Source organism: Podarcis cretensis (genome assembly GCF_951804945.1).
Source record: "Podarcis cretensis genome assembly, chromosome: 4".
NCBI classification, from domain to species: domain Eukaryota; kingdom Metazoa; phylum Chordata; class Lepidosauria; order Squamata; family Lacertidae; genus Podarcis; species Podarcis cretensis.
The window spans coordinates 40,142,206-40,156,559 of NC_137173.1; the positions used below are offsets into that span (position 1 = coordinate 40,142,206).

The window sequence follows — 14,354 nt, forward strand, 5'->3', positions numbered from 1 at the left end:
ATGTGTGGTTTTTCTCAGCCTCATTGGGGATGAATACTACTTTCCAAGGAAAGTAAGGAGGGGATACTTCACCTCACAAGTTTTCATGTCCTTAGAAAGCTTGAAGCCCTTCTTGCCATCACAATAGCAGGTGTAACTTCCAGGAGTATTGACACACATTTGGGAACAGGCATTTTCAGCACATTCGTCCACATCTGCAGTGAAATGGGAAAAGGCAGCTTGACATTTGCACTTATCACGAGCCCAACCTCCTGGGAAGCAAACTGACATTTAAGTGGCATGAAGCTCAGGCAGTGTTGGGATTGCTCAACACATCCACTGTTAAGTTACATGGCATGCAAGTTCCAGGTAATGGCTCCATGGTTCCCGTGCCTTTTTCCCAAAATGAATTTGGCATTCATCTACTGTAAAACTGAATGGTCTGTGGACAACAAACCCAAATGCAGCCCACCGGTTAGGTATTGTGGCTTAGCAGATACTTCACCCACACTCCAGTTTTGTAATCCTAGACTACCACCACCAACTTCATCAAACTTTGTGATATTTTCATGCATCTTAAGGTGCAGCATGCATGAAATTTCACATTATGTGCAAAGGACAATAGGCAAATCTAACTCCCTAAGTCCATGTTTAGCTAAAAAAAGAGAAGGTTAAGAAGAGACATGAGAGTGTCTTCAAACACCCAAAAGGCTGCCATGCAGAACATGCAGCAGACTTGTCCCTTTAGATGGCAGAATGAGAATGAATGGGTGGAAATTGCAAGGAAGCAGATTTCAGCTAAGCATCAGGAGAAACTTCCTAATGGTAAGAGCTGCCTGACAGTGGAACAAGCTGCCTCGGGCGGTCCTTTGCTGGAGGTACTTCAGCAGAGGCTGAGTTGCAATCTGTCAGGGATGCTGCAGTTGCATCCTGCATTGAAAATCCTGCACTGAGCAAAGGCTTGGACTTCAATGACTTCTAGAGTCCCTTTCAACTAGTGGAGGCGGTCCATTAAGATGAATGAAGCACTCCCCCACCAACCTCTGCCCTCAATGTCTGCCCTCAGCCAGCCATCACCTGCCTGCATTTTTATTCCAGGGAGTTGGCAATGACTGTCTGCTTCCTTCTTCTAGTTGTGGTTTTGCCCTTGTAAGAATCAGCAGGGAGGAGGATGGGGAATAAAAGCAGAATTAGTTGGCTCTGCCGATTCTTGGTTCTGGCTCCACCTAGCTTTGGCCACCTTGCCTTCTGCCCTACCACCCTGAATGGGAAACAGCCACTATTGCTTCTAGCTCTAGGCTTCCAGTTTATGTGGCTGTCTTTCTCAATCATAGCAACTCCAAAGCAGTTTCCCCAACCAACCACACTCCACTCATACAAATATGTTCTTGTTGGCATCCATCTGTCTCGGGAGACAATGTAAGCACCTAGAAAATGTCTATGGTGGCTGTGAACTGCATAACCATGACTAACTGTTGGAGAAAAATATTCACAGAAATGAGCTGCAAAGCTAAAAAATAACAACAACAATAATAATCAGAGTGTAAATTGTGTGAGCAAGCTCAGACCAAGGTGCCTTAACCATGATATGATATATTGCTATTTTTTTAAAATGTAGCATCTCAAAATGGTCCCTATTATATGCTCAAAACACTATGCACTGCATACATGCATGCTACCTTTGTAAAGCAAAAATCAGCTCGGTACAATTGCAGTGGGAGATGAGTGTGCGTGCCAAATTGCAAAGCCCAGGGGGCTTGGGAAGCATTCATTCAGAAAAGAAATGTGGGCTGACCAGGGCAAAACACATTTTGTCCTGACTGAGCGAAGCTGACTACGTTCTCTGCTTTGTTGGCTAAGCACAATAAATAATTTAGAAGTGCAAGGCTGTGTGAAAGACAGCATTAGTAACTTGCCTTCTCTGAGAGTAAACAAGACTCCCACTGCCTGAGAAGATCCCACTGGGATCAAGCCCAGGAAATCTTGCAAATCCTGTTCCTAAAATATCACGCTTGCATGATAAAGACTTATCATGCCCTGAGATGTATAAAATTTAAGATGCAGAGCTTGGTTTTGCAGCAGCCTAAGCATTTATGTGCATTGTCTGACTCGGAAAGCTAAAAATTTCCAGTGTATTCTAAACTGCAAAGTAGCTATAACCCTTCCACAGCTGCAGAAAAATATTGCTTTTTGCAATATTTCTGCCTCATTTTGGGTCACATAAACATGGTAAAATATAGTTTAACTGACAGAATGGAAGCTACTTAGAATTTAACTAGGAAGATCTCATTTACTTAGATAATAAATTCATTGACTAAGGGTGGTTTTACACTTTACACAGCAGGTGCCAGTTCTGTGAATAAATACATGAGCATTACACCAGTCTTTCTGCAGTAGAACTTTACAATGTGTGGATGTCGTACCAATAGCTTTAAAAGCGGGTGATTAAGCCTTTTCAAGCCAGGTATGGCACTCACCCATCAGCAACATGCGGGGGTGTTATAGGGGGCAGAGTCAAAATGGGTGTGGCCAATTTGTATTTTATAAATGGGAAAATGTGGAGTTCCTTTTGACAACACAGAATCATAGCAGGGGACCTGCGGGAGTGGACAGTACAAAAGAGTCTTCTTTTTTCAATAAAAGTTGACAGAATTTTGGGACGTCACAGAAAACCCTTTGGCATGATGGTACCTGTCAGGGACTCAGCGGGAGCGCAGGGGGGAGAGGAGATGGAGAGCGAGGGGGAGCAATCCGAGGGCAGCGTAGGAGAATATGACAGCAGCCCGATAGATTCCATGAGCCTCTCCAGCGAATCGGAAGATTCACAGAAGGGGGCGCCGATGGGCAGGGCAAGGGGCGACCCAAGGGGGACACCCCAGAAGCAAGGGGCCAGCGGGGACTCCCAGAGCAGCAGTTGGAAATCAGGACCAGCTTCCCCACCAGAGCGTAGTGGGGGGGAGGAGTCCCAGGTGTCAGAGCCCACATATGCACCACCAGCGAGAGAAGATGAGTCAGGGTTGACCACGCCTCCATCGGAGAGCGAGTTAACGGTCAAGAGGAAAGTTGCAGGCTGGGCGCGCGCGCCAAGTTCAAAGGTACAGGCGAGCGGCAGAGAAGGTAGCCCGGATAGGGAACCAGGTCCTAAAGCCCGCCGGAAGGAGGGGCAAGAATCGTCAGGGTCAGCGTCAGAGGAGTCCAGGAAGGATGAGACCCTAGCGGGCAGGAGGGCCCAGAGGAGAAAGGAACTTAGGAAGAGGTGGAGCAAGGCGAGGGTCTTAAACTGGTGTGGAAGGGGAGGAGACTCAGACGGGACTTCGCCGGTCTAAGGTCGAGACGTAGAGCTGCACGCTGCGGCTTTAAAATGGAAACTGAATCTCAATAAAAACTTTTGTACATAACTACAGCCTAGCGTTGGTCCTCTGTGAGCTGGGACCTGGAGGCAGCTCTGACAGTACCACAAAGGAGCTTTTGCGGGAGAGGCAGGTGTAGCCTGTGGGCCACAGCTTTAAGCATTCAGCATGGTACCATGAATGGAAATATCTAGCCTCTGAGTGGCCATTGCAGCAGACTCCAGTGTAATACTTGGTGTACTCAAGAAGGTCACATCTGCCACATGAAGTATGAAACTGCTTCAACCAAACCAAATTAGTAAAATGTTCCAAGAACTTTGGAAGGAAGTTTGCATGGCAATCTGTGTGGTGTGATGGCTACTGGTCTTGGGTCTGGATACAGAAAAGGCACGTCCAAACTCCTACTCAGTTTTGAAGCTCAGATGGTGCTCTTATAGTTCAATTCTCATTATGTCTACTCAGAAGTGTGTCCCACTGAGTTCAAGTTTGCTCGTTTCTTTCTTTCTGGCATTTCTACGTAACCTTTCAAGATCAGTTTTTGAGGCAATTTAAAATAATGTTTTTTAAAAAATACCATAAAGGTTCTTTAAATCTTTGGTATTGAAAATGCAGGAACAACTTTCTCTAAACCTAACTGACACCAGAGCTGTTAGGAAGCAAAAAAATATGGCTTGAGCCTCCCTAAGGAAGGATGAGATGCAAATAACTCAACATTGGAAACAGACATCACTAACCACATGGTAAAAGATTACACAGGGACAGAAGCTAACTGGACTGGGAGGTGAATCTTACTTCAGCACTGACTATAGGACACTGCAATTTTGGACAGTAGGCTAGTTTAGGGGGTGCTGAGCAGGCCAACGTTGCTGCTTTAAAATGTTTTTATTGTTTTATTCCCAATCCCTTCAGCTGATGGAACCTTGGGTGGCTTAGACACACAGCTCTGTCCTACATCTTACTGCTACTTTCTACCCCTCTGGCCTCTGCATCACTCTGCCGAATGATAGGGTGAGCCCTAGAGGAAGGAAGGCAATAGTATAGGGCTCACTACTTCACATGTAGATGGTACATACAGATATTTTTCTGTATTCCATATATTTATTTGACTTCTTCGCTGCTGGGTAGGCGTATGTTGTATATATTGATGGATGTGGTGTTTTCTTTAAAGAAGATTCCCTTCTTTCAGCTTCCTTTATGTTTTAGAAACAAGATGGTAGAAACTCAAGAGGGCTAATTTAGGTGGCATAGTCCCAATATTGTGACATTTGCAATCTGTGTGAAAAGTAATCTAAACTGCCTATGCATTACCAAAAAAAACATGAACTCTATAAAACAAACCACACACAAACAAACTAAATAGAATGTGGAAAATCTGCAGAAAATAATGATGAATATGTCAAGAAAGGTAAGGTAAAACATCATTTGAAAACAAAAGTTCTACCTTCACACTTCTTTGTAGTTGAGTTATAGGCATAACCTGCCGGACATTCACACTCGTACTTCCCAGGAGTATTCTTGCACTGTGCTGTCCCACAAATCTTTGGGTCCAACATGCATTCATTCATGTCTGTAAATGCAAAATGCTATTATAAATTTCCCACAAAAAAACGAATGGATTGATTTCTGCTGCTATTGGCTATTGTTTCTTGCCACTTGCCCCAAGGGTAGAAGGGATCTAAAGAAACAATAGGAAATGGTGAAATATGCAAAATGTCAACAGCATAAACCAATCATGGCCAAACTTGGCCCTCCAGCTGTTTTGGGACTACAATGCCCATCATCCCCAGCTAAAAGGCCCAGCGGTCAGGGATGATGGGAATTGTAGTCCCAAAACAGCTGGAGGGCCAAGTTTGGCCATCACTGGCATAAACCATAAACTCACAGAATCTAGACATTTTACTATTTTTAAAAAAGTTGATAGCCATAAGAATGGGCAGTTTTCCAGAGATAATTATCTTATTTTTCATATTTTCTCACAGTGCACTATATTTTCCTTGCATGTACATACTCATGTGGCAAGGTTCCATGCGATCAGGCTAAGCAGCTATTTTTGATATTGGAAGTACATGCTCCCCCATTTCCTTTTAATTAAGCAGTACGAATGCAATCCAGGGCCCTGCGTGGGGTGGATGGTTCAGCAGCAAGCTAGACAGATGGCAAATTGTGAACACATGGGTCACACCAGGCATTAGTGTAGCCTTCTCTCTGCCCCTTGTTTGACCCAATCCCATCTGTTAATAGACTACATTTTCAAAGACGACCAGTGGATTTACTGGTATGTGCCAAAACTCTAAGGCTTTGCTACTCCTGAGGCCAAGGTTGCTAATACACACAGTTCCATTTAAGATATAAGACAAACATGTTGAAACTTGCCCATATGGACCTTAGCACTGCAATCAATAGGTATAAATCCTGTTACATAATAAGATTGTCTTTTTGTTTTATGTGTTGCTGACATTTCTATGTTGGGCTTCTTCCTTACCCTCACAGTCCAGTTTATTTGGATGTATATAATAACCATCTTCACAATAACAACGGTAGCTTCCAGGAAAATTAATACAAGTTTGACTACACCCTCCATTTCTGTTTGTTAGGTCTTCACATTCATTGATATCTAGGGAAAAACAAAACAAAATCTTCACTAAGAAATTGCTTGCATCAGTAGTGCTTGTTTGATATGGAAAGATATATTTAAAAGTGAGCCACTCTATTTTCCACCGTAGGGAGAGAAAAAAACCTACGATTACGTACCCTCTTCACATTTCTCTCCTTGCCATCCAGGTTTACAGACACAGGTGAACTTGGCTTGCCCATCTCTGCATTCCTTATAACCTTCTTCATTGCATGGCAGTGGAATACACTGGTCTGATATTACTGCAAAGGCAGGTAGACAAAGCAGAAAAAGTGTCAGTCTTATGATCCACCTTTTCTTAATCTTGATAGTTCATCTTTTCTCTAAGAATGGAAAAACTTTATCTACAAGAACAATAATTGACAAAGCCAATTCAGCCCTGAAAAATGTATTTTATTCCTTGCGGGGTCTTTGGGCACAGCTAATGGATGCCCGTTTGACATAGGTTTTATTTCCAACTTCTTTCACCAGTCTGAATAATAGTAAGCTTCCTATTTCTGATGAAGTGAGTGGAAATTCCTCAAGAGTTATGGTTGCCCCTTACATATGCTGCCTTTAGGAATTAGATCCAGAGACCTTTTTTCTTTCCAGCCCTATAGAAACAGTTGATATAAGACATAATCTCCTGCTGGATCTCATTTTGTTAGTTTTGTTTCTTCCAATTCTTCCTCCTTTGAGAGGAAAGGCAGGATATAAAGCTAATAAATAAAAATAATATATTGTTAATGTTGAGAGCATTGTCACTATATATATATATATTACTAAATGTGTGCTGCCCTGGGAACCTTCAGGTTGAAAAGCAGGCTAAAAAAAATTTGAAAAATTAAAAATACAACACAATACAAATAGTAGGCCTTTCTTCCTTTGTGACCAGTATATGAAAGAATACAAGAACAAACAAAAGTTAAGACACCAGATTGCAGAACAATGAATTTGAGAACTTCATTCAGCATCAGTGTGTGTGAAAGAACAGAATGGGCAGATCTACATCAATCATTTAACCAATGTACTGTACATTTAAATCATGTGACTTTCCCCAAAGAATCCTGAGAATTGGAGTTCCCTCCTCATAGAGCTACAATTCCCAGCATCCTTAAGAAGCTACAGTTCCCAGGATAGCACCCACTGAGTTTTTACGCATTTCCCCCAAGCCAGTTTTGATCTAAAATGAGAAAAAGAATGACCTAGCTGTGTTTTAATCCAGTTATGCTTACACAGCCCGTAAAAGCTTCTTCCTGAGATTGCTGTCAAAGAGCAGGTGGAAAAGAGAAGGGGAAAAGCAGAAAACCAGGAAGTGGTGGAGGGGGGGAGGAAGGAACTGTGACACGTATAAACGTAACAGAGAACACATTAGAAAACTGTTGCTGCCAATAAACGTGGTAATATTTTTTAATACATCCACCCATTAATAATTTGTCCATCCCGCAATTTCCAGTGCATTTCCCTGTCACTTTCCTAACCACAAAAGTCTTTTATTTTAAAGTGGATTTATTGCGCTAGGGTAACAGAACACTTTAATCCATTTTAATTGCACAAACCTAAATACCTGGTATGAACCTGAATCTCTCCAGTAAAAATAGTGACAGTCTGGAGGCAACCACAGTGTCCCTAAGCCTTGGGATTCACCGAACCGTGAGATCAAGTGTTATGATTTCAGGCACATCAACCAACCACTTCAAAAATTCTTATGTGGCAATGCTAAGACTTGTGCCAATGTTGAGACACAAAGTGCTTGCTGCAGGGCATGGGGCTCCGATATTCCTGGTACATCAGCTTGAGATGCTACAGAATTTTTGGGACTGGATTGCCAGGTTATGAAGTCGCAGTTACAACATTTTTTGTTGTTGCTGCTTGTAATATCGTCAGAGCTTCTCCAGTGGGTAATCTGTGACAACCGTCTTATGGTACAAGCACGTATGAGGAATAAAATTAACATCAAGTACAGCGACGCTCCTCACTAGAGACTATTCAGCAAGATAATTTGCTCACACTTCCCTGCCACCCCCCAAGAGCCTCTAATGAGAGTAAGAGAGAGAGAGAAACAAGGGATGAATAAGAACACACTTTAATTTGTGACTGCAGGCATGCTAGCACAGCAGTCTGGGAGCCGCGCTCCATCTCTGACTGCACGTGTGATAATGATCAAGGATTCCTTTTTGCCCTTATCTGTTCTCAAGGACAAAAGACAGAGACAGATGCTTAAGGATTAGAATGTATGCTTCACTTGGGATCTCTTTCCAAACACCTAGAAAATGTTGTGATAAGAACAATGAGAAGGAGCATTTACAGCAAAGGAGAGAATCTGCTTCTGAGGGATTGCTTCCTACTCATGTCTTACACCATACTTTGGATGTGTTTATTTATTTGAAATAATCTATATATTGCCTTTCCAGCCACAATGGTTATCAAAGCTGTTTGCGCCTGATCAAACAGACTGAATGAACTGCAACGTTTGGAGTTGGAACTTTTAAGGATAAAAAGAAAGGAACCACTAGAATCAGTCAAGAATTTAGTGCAATGGTCTCCAACCTTTTCAGACCCCTAGAATCAAATTCATGTTGTAGAAATTGACCTGTTATTGGGGTTCAGGAAGGGCCGAGACAGGGGAAGCCCTCAACATTTGTGGTAGCCCTGTTATTAAGGGAGATGTTGTCCCTCTCAGAGTACTATGCCTCAGACTGCACAAGCACACCACAGCCCAGTTCCTCGACCCCATGATAAAAATAAACTCGGGGACTTTGTGGTCAAAGTTCTTAGATACCCAGTCAAAGAAGACTTCTTGCAGAGGGCAAGGAGAGCTAAGATGGGGCCAAAACAGTGATAAAATCATGAAATTTCCTGACTACATGAAGGAGGCCTAGGAGACATTTTCTGCTGCAGAAACACAGCTCAAGAGCACAGCATCATACTGAATTATCTTCATTAAATTTCCCACACTTTTCTGCATCAGCATTAATAGGAGAGTCTAGTCCTTTAAGGACCCCAATGTGGCTGAAGATTTCCTTAGCAGCACTTGCATAGTTCTATGCTATGCCTCAGAATAAAGGTCAAGTTTTCTTCTTGCTGGAAAAGCACTGGAGAAACTGCGTAATTCTTTTTCACAATTTGGATTGAATACGGTTTTGAGGAAAGCACATCCAAGGGCAGCAATGCACAAGAAATGACAGGATAGATACAGGATAGATATGGTTCCTGACTAATGCTGAGTGCACTGGAAGCAGAGTAAACAGAGAGGGGGGTTGGGTATACACAACATGAGTAACTGTGTTATCTGCAATCTGTATTTCTGGTAGACCAACTGGTGTCAGTTACAAGAAAGGCTGGGACAGAAAAAATAAAGGTACCTCTCAACTCAGGAGGTATGGTATACATAACCACAAATGCTTACCTTTCACACAGGACCTCAGGTCAGCTGGAATCCCAGAAGTCTGTAATGGACTTGTGAAAATTTCCGTTCGAAATGAAGCCAGGCAGTCTGTGGAAGCACAAGCAATTTTAGATGTTTATTTATTTACTATATTTATAGGCTGCTTTACAGGGCTGTCCCTCTCAAGGAAAATCAAGCTGCATATTGAAAGACAGTAATCACTACAACCACAATCTACTATTCTAAAGATTCTTAAGGATGGTGTTCCATACTCAGCTAAATCACAGTGAAGGAATTCTGGCATTGTCTTGCTTCAGACTGTAGAGGACTATTGGTGAGTTGCAGGGAGGTGTTTTTTAAAAAAGGCCCTCCCACATCCCACATACAAAATGTGTTTGAAGTAGCCTTCTCCATTCCATACTGGCTTTTCATGTGCACAGGTAACAATAAAAAACCTTGAGCCTCCACCTGTAGACTGAACGTGAAATAGTAGAACCTGTGATTTTGCTGTTTGCGCAGCTCAGGGCTCATCCGCACTTCTGTTTGTGCTGTGATTTCTTGGCACAAGTCTGTGATTTGTGGGCATGGGTCTAAGCGGGTTTCCCTGGGGAAAGGGGCAGGACAAAAAATCAACATTGCTCAGACCTGTGCCTACAAATCACAGACCTGTGCCTAGAAATTGTGGCACAGATGGAAGTCCTGTCAGAATCAGAAGAGGCACATTTCTTTTTCATTATAAAAGAGATCATAGGACTGGAAGAAAATGAAGGCCACCCAGATGTTCAGACTAAGTTCCTTCAAGCACTAGAAATCTTTAAGAGCTAGTGATGGGTAGCATATTTTGCTAGAGCTCAAATAATATTATACTCTTTAGCAGTGCTTTTTCCCCAGAGGGTACTCCAGGGTACACAGTACCAGCACCTCTTTTTTGTTGTTGTTAAAAAATGTGGCACTTGCTGTGACAACTTCATGGCAAGTACTGGCACCTATTTTTTCCAGAAAAAAGCACTGCTCTTTAGTGGTAAAGTTATGTAACATTGTTTTGGTACTCCATATCTAACTATTTCTGCCTGGTTTCACAACTGATAGCAATCTGATTCTGGCAAAAAACAAAATACCAAATGTGCTAAATACAATTAAACCATTATTATTTTTTCTTTTTTAAAAAAGCATGTCAAGACAGTACAACATTATAGTGCGCCCACCAACAGAAAGCTGACAAATCACTCCCAGGTACAGAAGGTGGGTGTAGACAAGGAATATGATTCCTCAAGCATAAAAAGAGTGCTTTATGCTGTACAAGGAAGGAAAGAAGGAGAAATCTCAGAGTAATCAGCCATTACAGCCCCAAAACTGGCTAGTATTGCAACAATCCTAAACACATTTACCTTGAAAGTCCCAGCTAAGATTACAGTGGTGCCCCACAAGACGAATGCCTTGCAAGACGAAAAACTCGCTAGACGAAAGGGTTTTCCCTTTTTCGAGGTGCTTCGCAAGACGAATTTCCCTATGGGCTTGCTTTGCAAGACGAAAACGTCTTGCGGGTTTGCTTCCTTTTTCGTAAAACCGTTAATACCCGGGGAATCCGCGCTCCGCAAGACGAAAAAATCGCAAGACGAAGCAACTTGCGGAACGAATTAATTTCGTCTTGCGAGGCACCACTGTATTTCAAATTGTTCATTGAATCAGGCAGCAAAAGACAGCAACACCTGGCTTGCTGCCATTTCATGTGTCCCTCAATGCCTTTAGATCAATCCCCATACTGCTAGGCCTACTGTGGAATGAGACACAGCCACAAAGCTGCTGCTTTATTTATCTGGACAAAAAATAAGTGGTCCTGCCCTTCTGTCCCAGGAATGTGACCTCCGGGGCAGCTAAGGTTACAGTACAACCATCTAAAATCACACCAACAAAAAGCAGTATCTTTCAGCCTGAATGTCACTCGATAATCAAACTTTGCCAGTAGCAAAGGCCTGTTGAAAGAGCAGCTTTTTTTACTTTTTTGCAGAAGGCAGGGAGAAAAGAGGTCAGACAGGTTTCCAGGGGAAGGTGTTTTGGAATCAACAAAAATGTCCCCATTTATGCCAGATGCTTACTCTGATGACCACAAGGAAACTCATATGGAAGGAAGTTGCCAAGGTAACTATTTCAACTTGTAGGTCCCATTTCATGACTCTTTCCCATCTGATTGCCACCACATGGGAAAAGCATGTGGAAAGCATGTGTGGGTGGGTGGGAGTATTGCACCTGCCAGGCCTCCTCAGCCATTCTGGGCAGCTCCCAACAGAATATTAAAAACATGATAAAATATTAAAAAACTTCCCTAAACCAGGCTGCCTGCAGATGTCTTCTAAAAGTCAGATAATTGTTTATTTCCTTGACATCTGGTGGGAGGGCGTTCCACAGGCTGGGTGCCACTACCAAGAAGGTCCTCTGCCTGGTTCCCTGTAACCTCACTTCTTGCAGTGAGGGAACCACCAGAAGGCCCACGGAGCTGGACCTCAGTGTCTGGGCTGAACAATGGGGGTGGAGACGCAGTGAGGGAACCACCAGAAGGCCCACGGAGCTGGACCTCAGTGTCTGGGCTGAACAATGGGGGTGGAGACGCTCCTTCAGGTATACTGGGCTGAGGCCTTTGGCGAGCTCTTTAGTCAGTCATCTTTCAATGACAGAATTGCTCCCAAGAAACCTTTCAGATGCAGTTTCTTTCTCCATATAATTGCTATTGCAAATATAATCACATTAAGCAGTCTCACTGACTGCAAACCATTTCATTGCAGCCACCTTCCAATTTTCTCCTAAAATCTTTTTTAAAAAAATGTTGTTTTTTTGCCATCTAAATGTTAAATAAGTAAATAAATTTGCACTTTTTAAAATGAAACTTACCTAAATATCGGGGGTAGAAATAATCCTGTGTTTAAAAAGAAAAAGGAAGAAAGACAGATCCCATTAGAATGTAAATCAAATAGGAGAAACAGCTTAATTGTTTGCACTGCTTAGGATATAATTAAAATTTGCTTGTGATGTAACTGTAATAGGTCATAAAGAAATTGATTTTATCCATTTTTAGTATTTGCTGCTTGTTTAATAGTTTAATTAAATTATTTTTAATGCAACTCACAAAATATTTATTAAGTAATGTGTGGCAAAACAGCCTAACTTTGAAAATACTTCTTGAGGAGCCAACAAACTGAGATCAGGTTATCCTTTCTAATTATGTGGCTAAGAACCTGTAACTGAGCTCAATATTCAATCTCATTTGTGATTTCAGAGAACAAGATGGGTGCATCTTTGCTTGGTTACTCTACAACCTGGAGGTTCCATAATTTTAAGGTCATACCTTAAAGACATCAATGTATACTCTGTATAGTCTGAGATCATGGTCAAGTGCTAAGGGCCACCTGACATAATAATAATAATAATAATAATAATAATAATAATAATATACTGTATTTTTTGCTCTATAAGACTCACTTTTTCTCTCCTAAAAAGTAAGGGGAAATGTGTGTGCGTCTTATAGAGTGAATGCAGGCTGCGCAGCTATCCCAGAAGCCAGAAGAGCAAGAGGGATTGCTGCTTTCACTGCGCAGCAATCCCTCTTGCTGTTCTGGCTTCTGAGATTCAGAATATTTTTTTTCTTGTTTTCCTCCTCCAAAAAACTAGGTGCATCTTGTGGTCTGGTGAGTCTTATACAGTGAAAAATACGGTGAGTGTGAGTGTGTGTGTGTATATATATATATATATATATATATATATATATATATACACACACACACCACCCATCTGACTGGGTTGCCCCAGCCATTCTGAGCAGCTTCCAGCAAATCTCTATCAAAGTGGAACAGGAGTGAAGATGAAATATGAGCAATAATTAAATGACACAAGAGCCTTATAAAGAGCAGTATAAATCTGAACTAAAGCCATAATATGGAGAAATCCCATATACCGTCACTTGCTTGATGATGTGAAAGTGTACATAGGAATTGGATATACTATTCAAACCCTAAACAAAGGCTCCTAGTATTTAGGTTTGCTGTAAAATTCAGAATAGTGTATAAATATGTGCTTAATGATAGCTGTAAAATAAGTGTATGTACACATATTGAACATTAGAAGGGAATGTTACTGGCTGCCCTTACACTGCCAGGCTTGGTTCAAGTTTCTTGCATTAATTTACAAGACCCTTAACAACTTGGGAACAGCATACCTCAGAATGTCCTGAGCTCTCACCAAGGTATTTTGGGGAGTCACTGTTAGTGGTCCCCTGTGGCTTAGATACATGGCTCATATCCATCAGGAGCCACACATGCACTATTGTGGGCTCAATTTTGTCAGACTCCCTTCCAGTTAAAGTCAGATATTTCTCCTCCATGTTAAACTTCCAGTGCTTATCAAATGCTTACTGAAGGCTTACTGAATTGAATTCTGATTTTATAGTATTACCGGTAACTCGTTTTTAGTCTTATTGTACACCAGTTAGAGACAACTGTGATTAACTGGTATACAAATTGTTGAAATAAATAAATAAAAGTTCTGCCTTGGTCACACCACACCTGGAGTACTGTGTCCAGATCTGGGCAGCCCACTTTAAGAAGGATATTGACAAGCTAGAATGTTTGCAGAAGAGGGTGACCAAGATGACCAAAGGTCTGGAAACCAAGCCCTATGAGGAATGGTTGAGAGAGCTGGGTATGTTTAACCTGGAAAAGAGGAGACTGAGAGGAGATTTGATAGCCATCTTCAAATATTTAAAGGACTGTCAACATGGAGGATGGAGCACACTTGTTTCCTCCTGCTCTGGAAACCAAAGGTTTCATGTCACAAGAAAGGAGATTCTGACTCCCCATCGTGAAGAACTTTCTGATGGCAAGAGTTGTTCAGCAGTGGAACATACTCCTTTGGAAGGTGGTGGCCATTGCTTCACTGGAGGTTTTGAAGCAGAGATTGGATGGCCATCTGTTGTGGATGCTTCAGTTTAGATTCCTGCTTGCAGGGGGTTGGACTAGACAACCCTCAGGGTCCCTTT

General features: G+C 42.1%; 1 protein-coding gene across 1 annotated transcript in view; it reads right to left on the reverse strand.

The window, feature by feature from the left end:
* Positions 1–14,354, reverse strand: part of PROS1 (protein S) — a 35,258-nt gene that overhangs the window by 13,803 nt on the left and 7,101 nt on the right. Inside the window, exons 3-8 of the mRNA XM_079974795.1 lie at positions 12,215–12,239; positions 9,350–9,436; positions 6,081–6,203; positions 5,812–5,943; positions 4,771–4,896; positions 73–194 (exon numbers count right to left, since the gene is read on the reverse strand). Coding sequence (XP_079830921.1) covers positions 73–194; positions 4,771–4,896; positions 5,812–5,943; positions 6,081–6,203; positions 9,350–9,436; positions 12,215–12,239 — 615 coding nt within the window. The remainder of the gene's footprint in view (positions 1–72; positions 195–4,770; positions 4,897–5,811; positions 5,944–6,080; positions 6,204–9,349; positions 9,437–12,214; positions 12,240–14,354) is intronic.